General features: G+C 34.9%; 1 protein-coding gene across 5 annotated transcripts in view; it reads right to left on the bottom strand.

Moving 5' to 3' along the window:
• Positions 1-16,259, bottom strand: part of SYNE2 (spectrin repeat containing nuclear envelope protein 2) — a 416,605-nt gene that overhangs the window by 251,331 nt on the left and 149,015 nt on the right. For all 5 annotated transcript variants that reach the window (XM_072629431.1, XM_072629430.1, XM_072629434.1 and 2 more), the window contains exons 28-32: positions 14,244-14,401; positions 7,950-8,097; positions 6,449-7,056; positions 2,787-2,966; positions 1,657-1,807 (exon numbers count right to left, since the gene is read on the bottom strand). In XM_072629431.1, the coding sequence (XP_072485532.1) occupies positions 1,657-1,807; positions 2,787-2,966; positions 6,449-7,056; positions 7,950-8,097; positions 14,244-14,401 (1,245 nt within the window). The remainder of the gene's footprint in view (positions 1-1,656; positions 1,808-2,786; positions 2,967-6,448; positions 7,057-7,949; positions 8,098-14,243; positions 14,402-16,259) is intronic.

The following is a 16,259-nucleotide window of genomic DNA, read 5'->3' as shown; positions in this document are numbered from 1 at the left end:
TCATGTGACAGTAGGGGATACAAAATACAAATAAATAGCAATATGTAAGAAATGATAACAACTGAAGGACAATAGCAGAAGCAAAGTCCTACTGAAGGTCCTTGAAGGGAAAAATCTTTCCCAAATACAGGAAGACTTCATAGAGGAAGTTTTGAAAATAGATAAAAATTTAACAGGAATTTGAGGGAAGGGAGGGGAAGATATTCCAGGCATATAACACTAAAGAGACAAGGAAATTATCCATTTTATTTAGTTTTAAACTTCTGCAACACTATTTTTAATATAAATTTTCTTCTTTATCATGAACTTAAATATCAATATAAGCACTTTAATACACAAAGATCAGAAAAAGTAGATGAAACTGTGAACTGGTATTATGTACAGTTTTATACTATGTATACTGTTACACTGCGCATAATTGCAAAACTGTACCTAGTAATATTTTTCTCATAATATATAAAAAAGGCTATGAACATTAGTAGACTATTAGAGGTAAACTTAAAAGATTAAGTAGAGAACTAATCATTGTAAAATATAAACACTGAATTGCTCAGGGTTGATAAATATTCTCATTCTCATTTTTGTTTTTGCTCTTTGGGGAGTTTCCTGGTACAGATACTTGATACTACTGGTAGCATGGGGGAATTTCAGAGGAGGAGTGGGCAGAACCAGAGCTGGATCAATGTAGAAACTCTTTTCACCTTACAGAGGTAAGAGGTATGAAACTCATCATGGAGAGACATGTTCTCAAACATCCTAGACCTCTGAAGTCTTCCAAACCACAGATGTCCCCAAGAGTAATTTGGTTTGAACTGGGTTTTTAGAACTTTCCCTAGTCAAGAACAACAATCCCAGAAGCAAAAATAAGGTTAGATCAAGGTGAAAGTGACAAATAGCTTTCACTCTATGACTTCTGGATGTTGATTAGCTACTATCCATCTCTGGTGAAAATGGTAACAGCCACACATAAACTCAAAACCACAAAATAGTATTACATTACTTCGTTCATTCAAAGGACCAGAGCCAAGAGAAAAACCAATAAGTTTAAGAGACCCAGATCAAAAATTACAAAATAAATAGCATTGCCCCATACCTTAGAGGCTCACAACAATGACGGGGTATGATTTTCAAGGATTATTATTTCCATTTTAGAGACAGAAGAATTGAAGGAGAGAAAGCTTAAAGTAAGTCACTCCTTAAGGTCATTCTGACAGCAAGCTGTAGAACAAGGTTCAGAACTCTGGACTTCAGCTTCCTAATCCTGTGCTCTTTCCAATAAACCAAGGTTTCTACTGGAGCTTAATTTTCAAGCCCTGGCTATACTATTTGGAGACCCTGTGAATACATTCATCAATAACAGACTCAAAGCCAAAGATCCTAAGATCATTCCATTCACCTGCATTCATTTAACTAGAACTTATTAAGTATTTATTTTCTCCTTGGGCCTCTAAAGGTGCCCTTTACTCTTTTTATTATTGCAGCAACAGTTTAACATTCCCTGTCACTGTCTCTACTGTCATTTTTGACATTTTTATGCAAAAATGCAAAGAAACTAAGGAGAAAATGGCAAAGTCATGCCCCTTTATTTAGGAAGAAAAAGGCACCAACAGTCACCCTGCAAAAATTAACATGATCAATCACGCTTCCCGAGCTCACCTTTGCTATTCTCCTCTTCAGATTTTCCTTTCCCATATAAGAAGCCTGCAGTGAGATTACACTCTCTTCTTTGTGGATCAAAGAGGTCAAAATACTTTTGCAATTCTGGTATTGTTTCAGGAGATCCATTGCTCTTTGGCACTGCTCAAGGCTTTGAAAAAGAAGTATTTATACTTAGGCACATTTTGATTAACAAGTTACAATTCTCCCTTTCTAAATGCCCAATTATTAATTTTGTTCAGTTGCTTTTTAGTCATGTCCAAATATTTTTGACCCCATTTTGGGGCTTTCTTGGTAAAGATACCGGAGTGGTTTGCCATTTCCTTCTCCAGTTCCCTTTACACATGAGGAAACTGTGGCAAACAGGGTTAGATGACTTGCCCAAGGTGACACAGCTAGTGTCTTAGGTTGGATTTGAACTCATCTTCCTGTCTCCAGAGCCAGCATTCTATCCACTGTTGCCAACTATTACTTAGTTACTTAGTAAGATGAAATTCTTCTGTTAAAATAGTTTCACAATATTAAGCTTTACCAACAAACAAAAAATCACTACAATTATATTTACTTAACAGATTCCAAAGTGAACCACCACACTAACATTTTCTTTAGACCAACCATACAGGTAACAATAGTTATCTTCTATTAACTTCAGGGAGAAACACTAGAGAATAATAACTCTGATTACATTTTCTGTCCAAAATATAATCTCTCCAAAGCTGGCCAATCCTTAGCATTTGAGTATTAATTTCCTATCAGCTCACAAAGTCAAATATTTATACAATGCCTATATTTTACTAAACCATACCAAGACATGTGGGCTGACAAAGGATGGTGCTTTTGAAATGTCTCATTAACAATACACTTTCATTTCTTTAAATCATAACTATCCCAGATAGTATGCTCACAATTATTCTATCCAGATCCAGCCATTTCCAAAAGATGAAAAAATCTAGTTTTAGGTGACTTAGTTTCTACACAAAGAATTTCTGCAATAAAATTCATTGTCACCTAATTTCCTGCATTATGGTTGTTCTTTTTTAGCAAGATCTATTTTCAAATATAATTTGATGGGGGTGAGGATATACATATATATATATTTTTTTAATTTTGGAAGAGTACTCTTGCCTTACCATTCTTCAACAGAGGATTTCACATCTTCCCATAAACATGTTGTCTCTTGGCATTGTTGACTTGGGATTTCTCCTTTTCCATCTTTCAACTGTGGAATAGAACTGGCCATTTTTCTGAGGTACTTTATCTCCTCTGCATAGTAATCCAAATCCTTCTCCAGTTTGGTTAATGATTTTATCCTTGGTTATAAAAGAAATTTTTTACTGATTAGGGAAGGGGAAAAGGATGCATTTATAGAGTGCCTTCTAAAAGACCAAGGTCTCCCATTGCATCCTGGCCCATCTCCAGTCATCCTGATGAATATCCAGTCACTGGATCCAGATAGCTCAGGAGGACAAAGTGAGGCTGGTGACCTGCACAGCCCTCTCTCACTCAAAACAAAGTCAAATGCAAGTCATGTCATCATTTCTCTGATGTCATGGTCTTCTTAGAAAACAATGGATGAACACAATAACAACAACAACTATATACCTCGAACTGTGCTAGCACTTTACAAATATTATCTCATTTAATCCTCATAGCAACCCTGTGAGGGAGTCGAGATTATTAACCCCATTTTACAGTTGAGAAAACTGAGAAAGGCAGAGGTTAACTGCCTTGCTCATGATCACACAGCTAGTAAGTATTTCAGGTGGGATTTGAATCCAAGTCTTTCTGACTCCAGGTCCAGTACTCTATCCACTTATCTAGATATTCAACTAAAATTAAAAGAAATAATTAATAATTTCAATAATTATTGGAGTACAAAAGAAACTGATGCAAATCATCAACCTTTCTGTATATTGTCAGTAGAATCTTAGAGAAATACATAGAAAAAATTGCACCCAAAATTACTATAGAAGGTATATAATATCTAGGAGCTGAGGACATAAGCAGAAATTACATGACTTCAACCACAAAATACTCTTTACAGAAAGAATGAAATATTTAGGTGGAGCCAAGATAATGGAGTACACAGATGGACCTGTAAAAGCTCTCCCCCATAGCCCAAGAATGACTGATTTAAACAACTGAATTATTTGTTCATGATTAGGGCATTATATAAAAAAATTATAATACCTAAATCAATTTGTGGAATCAGTGTTATATCAAACTTCCAAAGGATTACCAGATTACCATATAGATCTATTCTAAATAATAACAGAATTCCTCGGAAGGAACAAAAGGTCAAGCAAGACTCTGAATTGAAATTTTTTTAATGGAAAAAAAATGGGCCTGAGTACAACAGATCTCAAACTATATACACAAAGCAAAATCATCTAAACTATTTAGTACTGGTTTAAAAATAGAAAAATTGATCAGTATAGAACAGATTAGGTAAACTAGATCCAGAATTAACTGAACATAGTAACAAAATGTTCAGTAAACCAAAGTACACAAACTTAACTTGATTAATAAAAGATTTTATTTTGCTCAAATATGCATATTTTTTATGAGGTGGTTTTTTTCATACTACTTTGAGAGGCATAAGAGGTGTGTAGGAAGGAAAATGGATTTTTGTTCATTAAAAAATGAAATTTAATGTAAAAAGGAACAAGGGGAGGTAGCACATAAAGGGGAGTAGTCATCAGTAATGAATATTTGGACTTTTTCAAATTCTCAAGGAGAAGGCAGGCTGGGAGGGGGAGAAATATTTAACTTTAAATTTTAAATTAATATTAATTTTTTACATGTAGTTGAGAGATATTTAACAAAATAAATAAAAATATATTGGAAAAATAACTAGATTCAAATCAGAGTTTATATCACTCTAGCTAGAAAGACTTCAATTATTTTAGAATAAATAGAATTCAATTCTGAGAAAAAGGAAAGAAAATAGGGAAAGTAAGACTTAGATCAACATTTCATAATATATGCTACAAGAAGTTCCAAATGAATACAGGATCTAGCTATAAAAGGTCATTTAATAAATCAGAAGAGAATAGAAGGAAATACTTTTTACTACTCAGCATAAAGAAAGTATTTTGGGCTAAACAAAGGAGAAGGTCACACAAGACAAAAGAGACAACTGTGTTTACATAAAACTAAAAACATTTTGCAAAATAAAAAGCAGCATAGTTAGAAAAAAAGGGGGAAAACAGTGAACTGGGAGAAAAATATTTACAGCAAATTTCTTTAATAAAAGCTAGATGCCCAAAAAATAAAAGTAAATGATACAAATATAAAGGAAATAGAGCCATTCCCCAGTAGGCAAATGGTCAAAAGGTAAGAATATGCAACTTTAAAGAAGTTCAACCTATCAACAGCTATATAACAATAACAAAAAAAAAAAAACATTTCTGAGCCATAATAGTAACAGAAATGCAAATAAAACTTTAAGGTTCTATCTCAAAGTTATCTAATTGGCAAAGATGACAAAAATGGAAAATAATGATTACTGGAGGGTCTATGGGAAACAGGCATACCAATATGGTGTTGTGAAGATATGAAGTGGTTCAACTATTTTGAAAAGTACAGTCACTAAACTGTGCATATCCTTTAGCCTACTGATACTAGTAGTAAACAAAACAATCAAATATATAGGAGAAGAACCATTATATACAAAAATATTGTAACAACATTTTTTTCCTGTTTAGCAAATAACTGGAAAACAAATTGGCTGCCCATCCATAGTGGAACAACTAAAAAAATTATGATACATGACTCTTATAGAATATTATTGCACCATAAGAAATTATGAAAGGCATGAATGCAAAGAATCCTAGGAAGACTTGTATGAACTGAGAGCAAAGAGAGCAGAACTAGGAAAACTATTTCTACAATGACCAAACATTGTATGAACAATTTTGAAACACTTAAGAACTCTGATCAATGTAATAACCAATCGTTTCCAGAAGACTGATGTTGAAGCCTTACTGCAACCTCTTGGTGAAGAGGAGAAGGTCTATTGGTGCAAAGGAGACAAACATTTTCAGCACATCACAAATTTGATTTACTTGACTACATATATTTGTTACAAAGGAGGGCTTTTAATTGGATGCTGGAGGAGTACTGGGGGGCAAGTGAGAGTGAGAGAACAAAAAGGAGAAAGGCAAGAAATGAACACCAATTAAACATTCAAAAATCCATAGAAAAAAGGTCAGCGGGGCATGCGGACAAGCAAGGCAATTTTGGTACCAGTGAGATAAATCTGATATAGAAATATATGCATACATATGTAAATATGTATATACACAAACATACATATGTATATATATATGTGTATATTTACATATACATTAAAAAAACAGCTATATATAGTGGATTCATGTACAATTCTCTTTGTCTTATCCTATTTGCATATAGAGTTATTCATATTTGTTGATGATTCTCTAATTTTTAATAAGTTTTTAAAAATAAAAGTTATTTGAGAATAATTAGAATAAAGTATAATTATACATGTGAGTATATATGCAAACAAATATAAACAAACACATCACAGCATTTTAAAGCCAGCATATTTTAAAACATTGCATTATATATGTGTGTATAGACATATACATACACATTCTTTTTGATAGATAAAAAATCTGATGTTCAGAGACAATAACTTGTTCATAGTCATACAGCTAGAAGTGTCAGAAATGAGACCTGAACCCGTAAGTTCTAATTCTAGAGTACTCTTCCTACTAAACCATAAACCTACATTGTTTTTAGATTCTAATTGATGGTAACTACTCACCTCTGCTTCACCGCTGGAATTGTTGGATCTTTGAGGCCAATTTTATTGATCTGGTCCTGAACATACTTAATGTTTTTAAGGATTTCATTATTTTTGGCAATAAAAACTTCCAGTAATTGATCTTGTTCGGTGAAATCCTCATGTTCATTATGTCCACGGGTCTCATCTATCATTTTTGAGAAAACTTCAATGAGTTTTTCACAGCAAGTATCTTCACCCTGCTCAGCATTTTTTAACCTTATATCAAGCATTTTCATACGTTGATCCAAACATCTGGCCTCATCTTTCATTAGTGGAATTTTTTTCTTCACATCTTCTATTGTCCAGGTGTTGCCTTGCACCACAGGTACATCTGTTGTTGAAAAATCTGTTTCAGGCTGAATAGAAAATTTAGCTTTTCTCAGGGAGGCCAAAAAGTCCTCAAGAGCTTTGAGAGCTGTTTCAGTGTTCAGCATTTTGTGGTTCATTTCTTCAAATTGCATTTTATATTTTGCTATAATGTTCTGAGTTGCATGAAGATCCACTGGGTTAAATTCATTTAATGCATTGCTACCTAGATGTTCCAAGTTACATAATTCAATTTGTTTTGATATGCTATTCTGGATATCCTGAAATAAAGGTAAGAATAACTTAGAACATAGGCAAAGAAAGACATGGCATGTAATGAACAAGCAAAATTATGAGACTAGGCTTGAACTTGAAAAATACTCTGGAATTTAACAAAGGTGAAACCATGGACAGAATGGAATGTTCTAATTTAATCATGTGATATCCTCTCCAATAATCTTACCCAAAGGAAAACAAACCAATACATCAATGAAGCAAAAAAGCACTAATTGCAGACATAACTGAAATGTGTGTGATTTTCATTAACTTCATAGCACCTTCCCCTCCTTCCTTTTCTCTCTCTGCTCTCATTCTCTCCTCCCCCCAAAACAAACAAAATCAACCACCATTTAGGATAAAATGACAGTCTGAAGAATTTAGATGAGTCAAAAAACAAAAAGCAAAAATGTCTTTGCAAAAGCCAATGTGTTAAGGATATTATGATGCTAATGTTAGTCAGTCAAGAAGCATTTGTCAGGCAAGATGATAAGCACTGGGGATACAAAAAAAGGCAAAAGATAGTCTCTGCTCTCAAAAAATTCACTGTCTGAAAGGTAACTAATACATGATGACACATTGAGTTAATGTCAAAGGTTCCTGGTACTGCCAAGGAAGAACTATCATAAGAATATATGGAAATTTTAATGCATTAAGAAAGCAAAAAATATGTGAATATATATCACCTTAAGTGATCTACCTCAAAAGTTGTAACTAAAAAGATTTGAAGATATAAATGGCATATCTACATTAATGAAGACTTCTCTGTTATGATACTAGAATTTATATTTGAATTACTAATAAAGTTGTATTTATTGATTTTAAACATTATATATCTGTGAATCTTCCAGAAGAGATCATTCCTTTATAAATATACAGGAAGAAAAGTCTTTTTTACCTTGAGATTTTGGTAAGCATCATCAACACCAACTAGAGTAAATTCTTGTACGTCCATTTCATGAAGGAGTTGTCCTGAGTCACCAAGGAGAACAGCTTCCTTTTCTTTTGGCAAAACAATCTTCAATGCTGCTTCTAAGGATTTCAGCCTATGTAAAAAGTAAACACAGGGATAAGTCAGAACCATAGTAGCAAGCTTTCTCATAGGAAATAATGCTACAACAGTTTCAGTTCAATTTAATTCCACGAACATAGAAGTGCCTATTTTGTGTAAGGGTTCCTTTCTAGAAAATGGTTTATAAAGCCAGAATGAAAAGTTCATGCACTCAAGGAACTTTCTATTATTTGACCAAAAGCACATATAAATCATACATTGAGACCATTATACACTAAAACTTTACCTATTCCTAATCCTTAGGCAATAAATAATTCTGTATAAACTCATCTTCAATAGCTGAAGCACTGTCATGGCACTGTAGGAAGGAATCTAAAGTCATCAACTGTACTCACACAATAGTTCTAAAGGAAAGCCAGGATCAGGGTGCAAGGGGAAACTTAGTGAAGTTAATACAAGAAGCAAAGGGAACATTTATTTGTTCCTGTCTGTGCTCTCTAGCATATCAGATTTATCCTTTTAAATACTTAGAGGGTTTTTTTTTTTAAATTTATTTTAACCATTGGGGTAGAAACCTTTCTGGGGCAGCAAGATGGAACAATGGATAGCGCCAGCAGGAGTCAGGAAAACTCTTCTGAGTTCAAATCTGGCCTCAGAAACTTACTAGCTGTGTGACCATGGGCAAGTCACTTACTCCTGGTTGCCTCAGTTTTCTCATCTGTAAAATGAGCTAGAGAAGGAAATGGCAAACCAAACTTGGCCCAAAAAAAACCCCTAAATGGGGTCACAGAGAGTCTGACATGACTGAAAGACAAGAAACTTTTCTAAAAAGTATTTCACAGTCTCCTGCCATTTTAAGTAGATAATGATGAGTATAACCTGAACCTATATTGATGACCAAGAGTCATCATTTCAAAACTTTATATTTTCTCCTAAGCTCCTAACTTCATCCCCAGCACCCAATAATAGATGACGTAGCCTCTTCAAGGACCTTGATCCAGCAGTTACGCCCCTTCTCTCATTCATCTTCAGTCTTCCTCTTCATTGATTTCTTCCTGTCATTGAATAAACATATCCCCCAACTTGAAAACATTATTTTCTCTTCTAGCCTATCTAGCAAGTGTCTCATCCCTCTCTACCACTCCAGCACCTAAGTTATTTATGTTTTATGGCTATTTTTTTCATCTGTCACTTTCTACTGAATATCTCTTACTTTGGTTTCTGTCTTGTTAGTATTACTCTTACAAATGTATTGAGTTCCTAATCATGACATTCAATGACCTCTTTTTTCCAGTCCTCATCCTCTTTGGCTCTTCTGCTGCATTTGATATAAACCACAGGCTCCTAGATTTAGAGTTGGAAGATACCTTAGAGGTCATCTAGTTTAATTCCCTTGTTTTACCAAAGATGAAACTCAAACCCACAGAGGCTAAATAACTTGCCCGAGGTTATGCAGTTAGCAATTGGAATTGACTACTATCCCTCTTTCTGGCTTGTGTGATTTATCTTATTCTCCCACAGTGCATTTTGGCTTGGGAGTCAGAAGAGAACTGAGCTCAAATCACACTTCTGACAGTCATTGTATGACCATGACCCTGGATAAGTCACAACCAGTCTGAGTCTTGGTTTTCTCATCTATAAAATGGTGATATTACTTGCAGTTCCTACCTCAGAGAGTCATTCTAGGGATTTAATGAAATAAGATGTAAAATATTTTGCAAATCTTTAAAAATTTTGTATATGTCAGTCATTATTAATGTTTCCAACTGTTTCACTTACCTCTGTTCTTCACAACTCCACTAAGTTGTGATTCCAAAAGTTCAGTTCTTGTGCCATCTCTAAAGCTCGTTAGTCTTTTCTTATTGCTTACTAAGTAATATTCAAAGTGCTTGGTTTGCCATTCAAGAGCTTCCAGAGGGAAGTACACTATCTTTCTGGTTTGATTCATATATTATGGACAGTACAACAAATAGTGTTGGACTTGGATTCAGGAAAATCTGAGTTCCAATCCTGCCTCACATATTTACTTAGTTGTGTGACTCTGGACAACTCACTTAACCTCTCTAAGACTTGGTTTCCCCATCTGTAAAATGTGAATAATAATAACATATTTCACCACATTATCATTACCACCACATAATCATTGCACCCTGTTTTATTTTCCAGTCCAAAAATTGGTTTATAACCTTTCATCATGTAAATCATCACATGGTATAATTCTGTTAATCACACTGCTTAAAAGGTAAGCAGAGAAGCAATGTATTCACCAGTGGCATATGGATACACATTTATCTCTTGCACATTGCAATCCACAAGTCTAGAATTCTCCAAGCACACGCGTTGTCAGTATATTTCTGAAAGCAGACTTGTGTGGTTTGTTTAGAGTGCTGCAGTACTAACGGTACTGTCACTCAACCCAACGAAGAGTCGTAGGCACAAGGGGAGCTGGTGGGGAGGCAAAGCTGCCATGAGTAAGTCAGGTGATGTGTTAAGATTTGCATCTTCCCACACTAGCTAAACTGTACAATTTGTCTGCCAGTGATACATTAGCGTGTGAAGCATTTCTTTCTGATTATGGGTAAATATAAAAACTATTCTGCAGGCTTTAAGCTGAAAGTGATTGTGTTCTCTGAAGAGCATGGAAACAGAGCTACAGAAAGACAGTTTTCAGTGAGTGAAAAGTTGGTGCAAAATTGACAGAAACCGAAAGACAAGTAATACTGGCACCTTTTTTCTTTAAGTTTCTCATAATGGTCATACCTCACTTTTTTTTCTTTTTTCTTAGATTTCTTTATTTTAGTTTTCAACATTCATTTCCACAAGATTTTGAGTTTCAAATTTTCTCCCCTTCTCCCCTCTCCCTCCTCTATGACACCATGCCTTCTGAATACCCCTTCCCCTAATCTGCCCTCCCTTCTATCACACCCCTCCCTTCCCTTATCCTCATTTTCCTCTCCTTGTAGGGCAAGATGGATTTCTATACCCCATTACCTGTATTTCTTATCACACTGCACTTTATTGCAAAAATAATGGCATAAACTGGGAAATAAGATGTACAGGCAATGGAAATCTATAGAAGTACATTTTGCCTTACAGGAAAATAGAAGGGGGAGTGATAGAAAGGACGACAGATTGGGGGAAGGGGTGGATGGAGTGCACATTGTCCTGAAGTGGGGGGTGGGGAGAGATGGGGAGAAAATTTGGAATTCAAAATCTTGTGGAAGCGAATGTTGTAAACTGAAAATAAATAAATTATACATTTAAAAAATTAAATTGGCATAAAATCTGCAATGAATATGTGGTGAAATACAGTACCTCAAAGGATTGTGAAGATCAAATGAGATGATAATATATGTAAGTACACTGTAAATCTTAAAGAGCTACGTAAATGCTAGCTATTTTTATTAATGTTACACTCCAATAACAGAGTTCTAGACTATTCACTATCTCTCAGACTACTCTTAGTTCTTCCATCTGCATGCTTTTGTTCCTGCTATTCTTGGAATATCCTTCTTCCCATCTTTATCTGTTGAGTTTCTACCCTTCTATTACATCAGTATTTTCAAACTTTTTCATCTCTATACTCTTTAAAATTATTGAGAACTCCCCCCCTTCTTGTCCTCCGCCAAGAGCTTTTGTTTGTGTTGGTCATATTTATCAATGTTTAGTTTAATAATATGAAAATAGTTTTGACCTTGCATGGGTTTCCAGGCTACTCTTTGAGATCTTCTTTATTAAAGTATGTAAGAAAAGAAATTTAATGTAAAATTTCCATACCATGGATGAGGCAATAGTAGGGTAGAGATTATTACAAAGCAGATAAGACTGGGAATCGAGGTGATAGTAGCCAAACATTAAGTATACGGAAGTTACTTAATAAATTTAATGGAAGAGCATGAGATAAGAGTCAAAAGACCTAGTTTCAAATCCTTACTCCACTACTTTACTGCTTACAATGATGCTGCCTCCTCCATCTCTTCCTTCTCCTTTTTTTGAGACTAGGTCTCTTTATCTGAAGGTGACATTAAAGCTTTTATCAATCTGAAAATGTAGCAATCACTCACAGGCCTGACCCCCGTCAATCAGCATTTAACCTGCTTTGTTCTGACCTAGGCTACTTCACTTCTTCTTAGGTAGTCTGGAACACCCCTCTCCCCACTCCTAGGGGGTTCACCATTAATATAGACACCCATTTGTCTTTAGCCCTACTTCAACTCAGAACCCCTCACACAAATGATCTACCAGTCTCAGCCCCACTCCCCACCAAAGTAATAGATACTATAGGTGCCATACCCAACCCAGGGTTCTAGAGTAAATCAATTGGGATTTAGAACCAGAAGGGATTGTAAAAACCAAATAATTCTAAATGCTTTCATTCATAGAGGAGGGAAAAGCTCCAAAGAAATTAAGTAACAAGCTCCAAAGAAATTAAGTGACTTGTTCTAGGTCACATAGCTATTAAGTAGCAGAGTTAGTATATAAGCACAGTACCTTTAAGTCCAAATTCAGTGTTCTTTCTTATTACTGTAAAATGGGGATAATAAAATTTGTATTTTATTTCTCACATGATAACTGTGAGGATCAAGTGAGAACTATTTGTTAACCACGGAATAGGGATTCCAAGAGGCTCAATGGAACCAGAGGACAAAACAGGATAGGAACTTAGGAGATGTAGAACTAAGATGGATAGGCATGAAAAAATGAGGAAAGAATGGAAGGAGTGGGGAGTTTTCACCTGGAAAACCCATGACTGAATTACAGGATTTAGGAAATGATAGGCATTAGGCTCAGATATCTGATGGCTTTAAGATCCCAGTAACATAGATCTTCTTGTGTCTCAGGCTGCAGGATCTTGAAAGCATAGGAACGAAAGAAGAAAAGCTCTGTGTTGGAAACTCATTATCTTTCCCCTCCAAACCTAACCCTCTTCCTACATTCTCTATTTCTGGCAGGGCATCCTCATCTTTTAAGTCTTCTAGCTGACCAACTTTGGAGTCCTCCTCCACGCTGCACTCTCTTTCACCCCTCGTACCATTCACTCACCAAGTTTTGTCTTTTCTACCTCCGTAGTATCACTCACATGTCCCCTTCTCTCCATTCACATAGGCACCACCTTGGCAAGACTTTAGCCTTCTGACTGGTTTCTCTGTCTCAAATGTCTCCTCTCTCCAATCTATTTCCACACAGTAGCCAAAATCATATCTCTAAAGCCTAAGTCTGACCATGTCAGTCTCCTATTTAAAAAGTTCCAGTAGCTCCAAATTGTCTCTAGAAAAATAAGCACATTCCTCAGCTTAAGCTCTTTCACAATCTGGCTCCAACCTACTTTTCAAGGATTATTTCATTCTTATCCCTTTTATACATTCTCTGAATTATTCCACCAATTGTTCCCTAAACATAAAATTAAATGTATTGTCTACATGCTTTTGCCCAAACTGTCCCCTGTGTCAGGGATAATTACCTTGTATTTCCTGACCTACATACACAGTTATCCCTTCCATATTGAGGAGTTAAGATCTAGAAAACTTACGTAAAATTTTTTTGGCCTGTTCTTAGTATCAGAGAAGTCTGAATTTTTTCTTTTTCTCTAATAAGGTGTTTATAGTACCATATTGTAAAATTTGGGTTGATATTATGTGATACTATACTTATATTTTATGCATTTGTGAGTTTCTAAACTTTTTCTGTATCATTTGCTGGTTTTTGTGTATATGTGGCTTCTGCAAAACTCCTCCAAAATTCCCATTTAATTTCTCATGCTGATTCCCAATATATTGAAACTGTGATGATAAAAGTTGTGATGGGAAAGGGATAACTACACTATCAACCCCAAGTAGAATATGAGCTCCTTGAGGGCTCAAAAAAGTGGTTTATTTTTATCTCTGTACCATCAGTGTCTGGCCACAGGATAGGTGCTTAATGTACTTTCAATTAATTTGAATAAAGGAATAGAGAGAGGAAATAAGAATCCTGAGAGAAATTTTAATTACTATTCACTCTTCAACAATACCAAAAAAAAAAAGTTATTTACTGTTTGATATAGATACTTGTAGTTTTAACATATTGGTCAGGTGGTTTCTTTCCTTGTGCTATGATAATTCAGAGACTACAATTTTACTGTTAACAGGTCATAATCATAATCCAAAATTACATGTTCAGAAGATTTATTGTTAATCATACCTGTTGCTTAGAGTCACTTGAAACTCTCCCTCTTTTCTCTTTAATTTATCCCTTGTTTGAGAAAGAACAGACCTTTCAGGGTCCCCCACAATATTTTCTAACTTCGATGAAGTCATTTCAAACTCTGTCCAGCAAGAATCAGTTTCATTTTTTAAGATCTGAAGTAGGAGGAAAACACTGATTTAGTACGTATTTTTAATAAAGGCACAACTATAATCCCATATTCTAAAATTTCATATTTTACTAACTGGGCATAGAGGCAAAGTTAGCAAAATTCCACATGAATAATCACAATTTACAAATGAGTTGTGTTTCAGTGCAAAATGGGATAAATTCTGCTCTCACTTCCCTAAACAATGCTAGTGAACAGTATCTTTCCAAGTGTATACTATCACCTTTTCCTTGAACATAAGACAAAGAACATAATTTGAAAGAAATATTAGAAGATGTATCAATACATTCTTTTGCCCCTTAAAAGCAAGTCTATGTAGTCTAAACTAGAAGGAACGTGGATTATATTAAAACTGAGATTAACCAGATAAAAAGTGAATGAAATTAGTTTGCAAATGCTAACTATATTCAGGGTGTACTGGAACCAGATCATACTTGCTCATAAGAGCCAACTATTATATTTTCAGTGTGACCATCTACACCTTGCAAATTAGCAAACTGCAAAATCAAGTCTTGATTTTTTTAATTTTCTAGACTTCAGAAAATGATGGAGAAAATGTTAATTTTGCAGATTAAATTTAATAGTGTGTTGTGAATACTTTTTTTTTCTTTTTGGAAAACCAGTTGTTAAACATTTACCAACCTACCCATGACTATATGACTATATTCTCTCATATATTCTCCCTCCCTTCCTCCCTTCCCTCCCCTTCTTTCTCTCTCTCTCTCTCTCTCTCTCTCTCTCTCTCTCTCTCTCCACACACACACACACACACACACACACACACACACACACACACACACACACCACCCAATGTGTCTCTGTCTCTTCTTTCCTTTCCAGAGGGTCCACACAATATGTCATACAAGGAACTTCCTCTAGGTCTTATTCATTCATCTACTACAGAAGCATTATTCTGTGCCATGGATATTGTATGAGAAATTACATAGGACAAGGGATCTTCCACTCTTGCAACATGACTGACTACCTCTTTTTCTTCTTTTTTCAAAGAGTGTTTTACAAGTTTTTAAAAATTTTTGTTTTGTGAATTTGACAACACCAACAAATGTGAACCCTTCCTTATACAAAAAAAAAAACAGAAAAGAGGGATTATATATGAAACAGCTATTATATATAGCTTGTTTTTTAAAGATATATATATATATACATATATGTACATACATACAAGAAATAGTTTCAAAGTTGTCCAGTTCCTCTGTCTCCCTCTAAATTTCTTTCTGTTGCTTCTGTATTTTTAAAATTCTTCTTTTCTTCTTTTTTGAGGAGCATTACTGCCATTAATGCTCCTTTCCCAACTATACACTCCCCTCATAAAAGAAATCCTCCCTTGTAACAAATAACCATATCCAAGCAAAAGAAATGAACACATTTGGTCACCTCCTTTTCCAAGTAAAGTCAATTAGCATTTATTAAACACTTACTACGTTCCAGATACCATGCTAAGTGCTAGGGAGACGAAGAAAAGTAAAACCAGTTCCTTCCCTCAAGGAGCTTATAATCTAATGTATCATACGTTTCTTAAATGATCTCTCTATTCCTTGCTTCTCACATGCAACTACAAGTTGCCAATAAGTTGCAATCTATCTGTGCCACTAGTAGCAAATAAATTGTTATCCTGAAATTCCTTCTGTATACTGTCCTTGACCAAAACTCACTGCGTGAGGTAAGATCACATAAGAGGTAGACCACAACAAAGTAGAATATCATATGGGTCAATTTTTGGAGAAACCAGTCAATTCCTCAATAAATAGGTGCGGTCACATGAAATACTATAAGTATATAATCATGGACAGTGGTCTTTTCCCTAACAAACAAGAAAAAAATAG

Source organism: Notamacropus eugenii, chromosome 1 (genome assembly GCF_028372415.1).
Source record: "Notamacropus eugenii isolate mMacEug1 chromosome 1, mMacEug1.pri_v2, whole genome shotgun sequence".
Classification (NCBI taxonomy): domain Eukaryota; kingdom Metazoa; phylum Chordata; class Mammalia; order Diprotodontia; family Macropodidae; genus Notamacropus; species Notamacropus eugenii.
The sequence above is the reverse complement of the archived record's forward strand: the minus strand, read 5'-3'. Positions and strand labels throughout refer to the sequence as shown.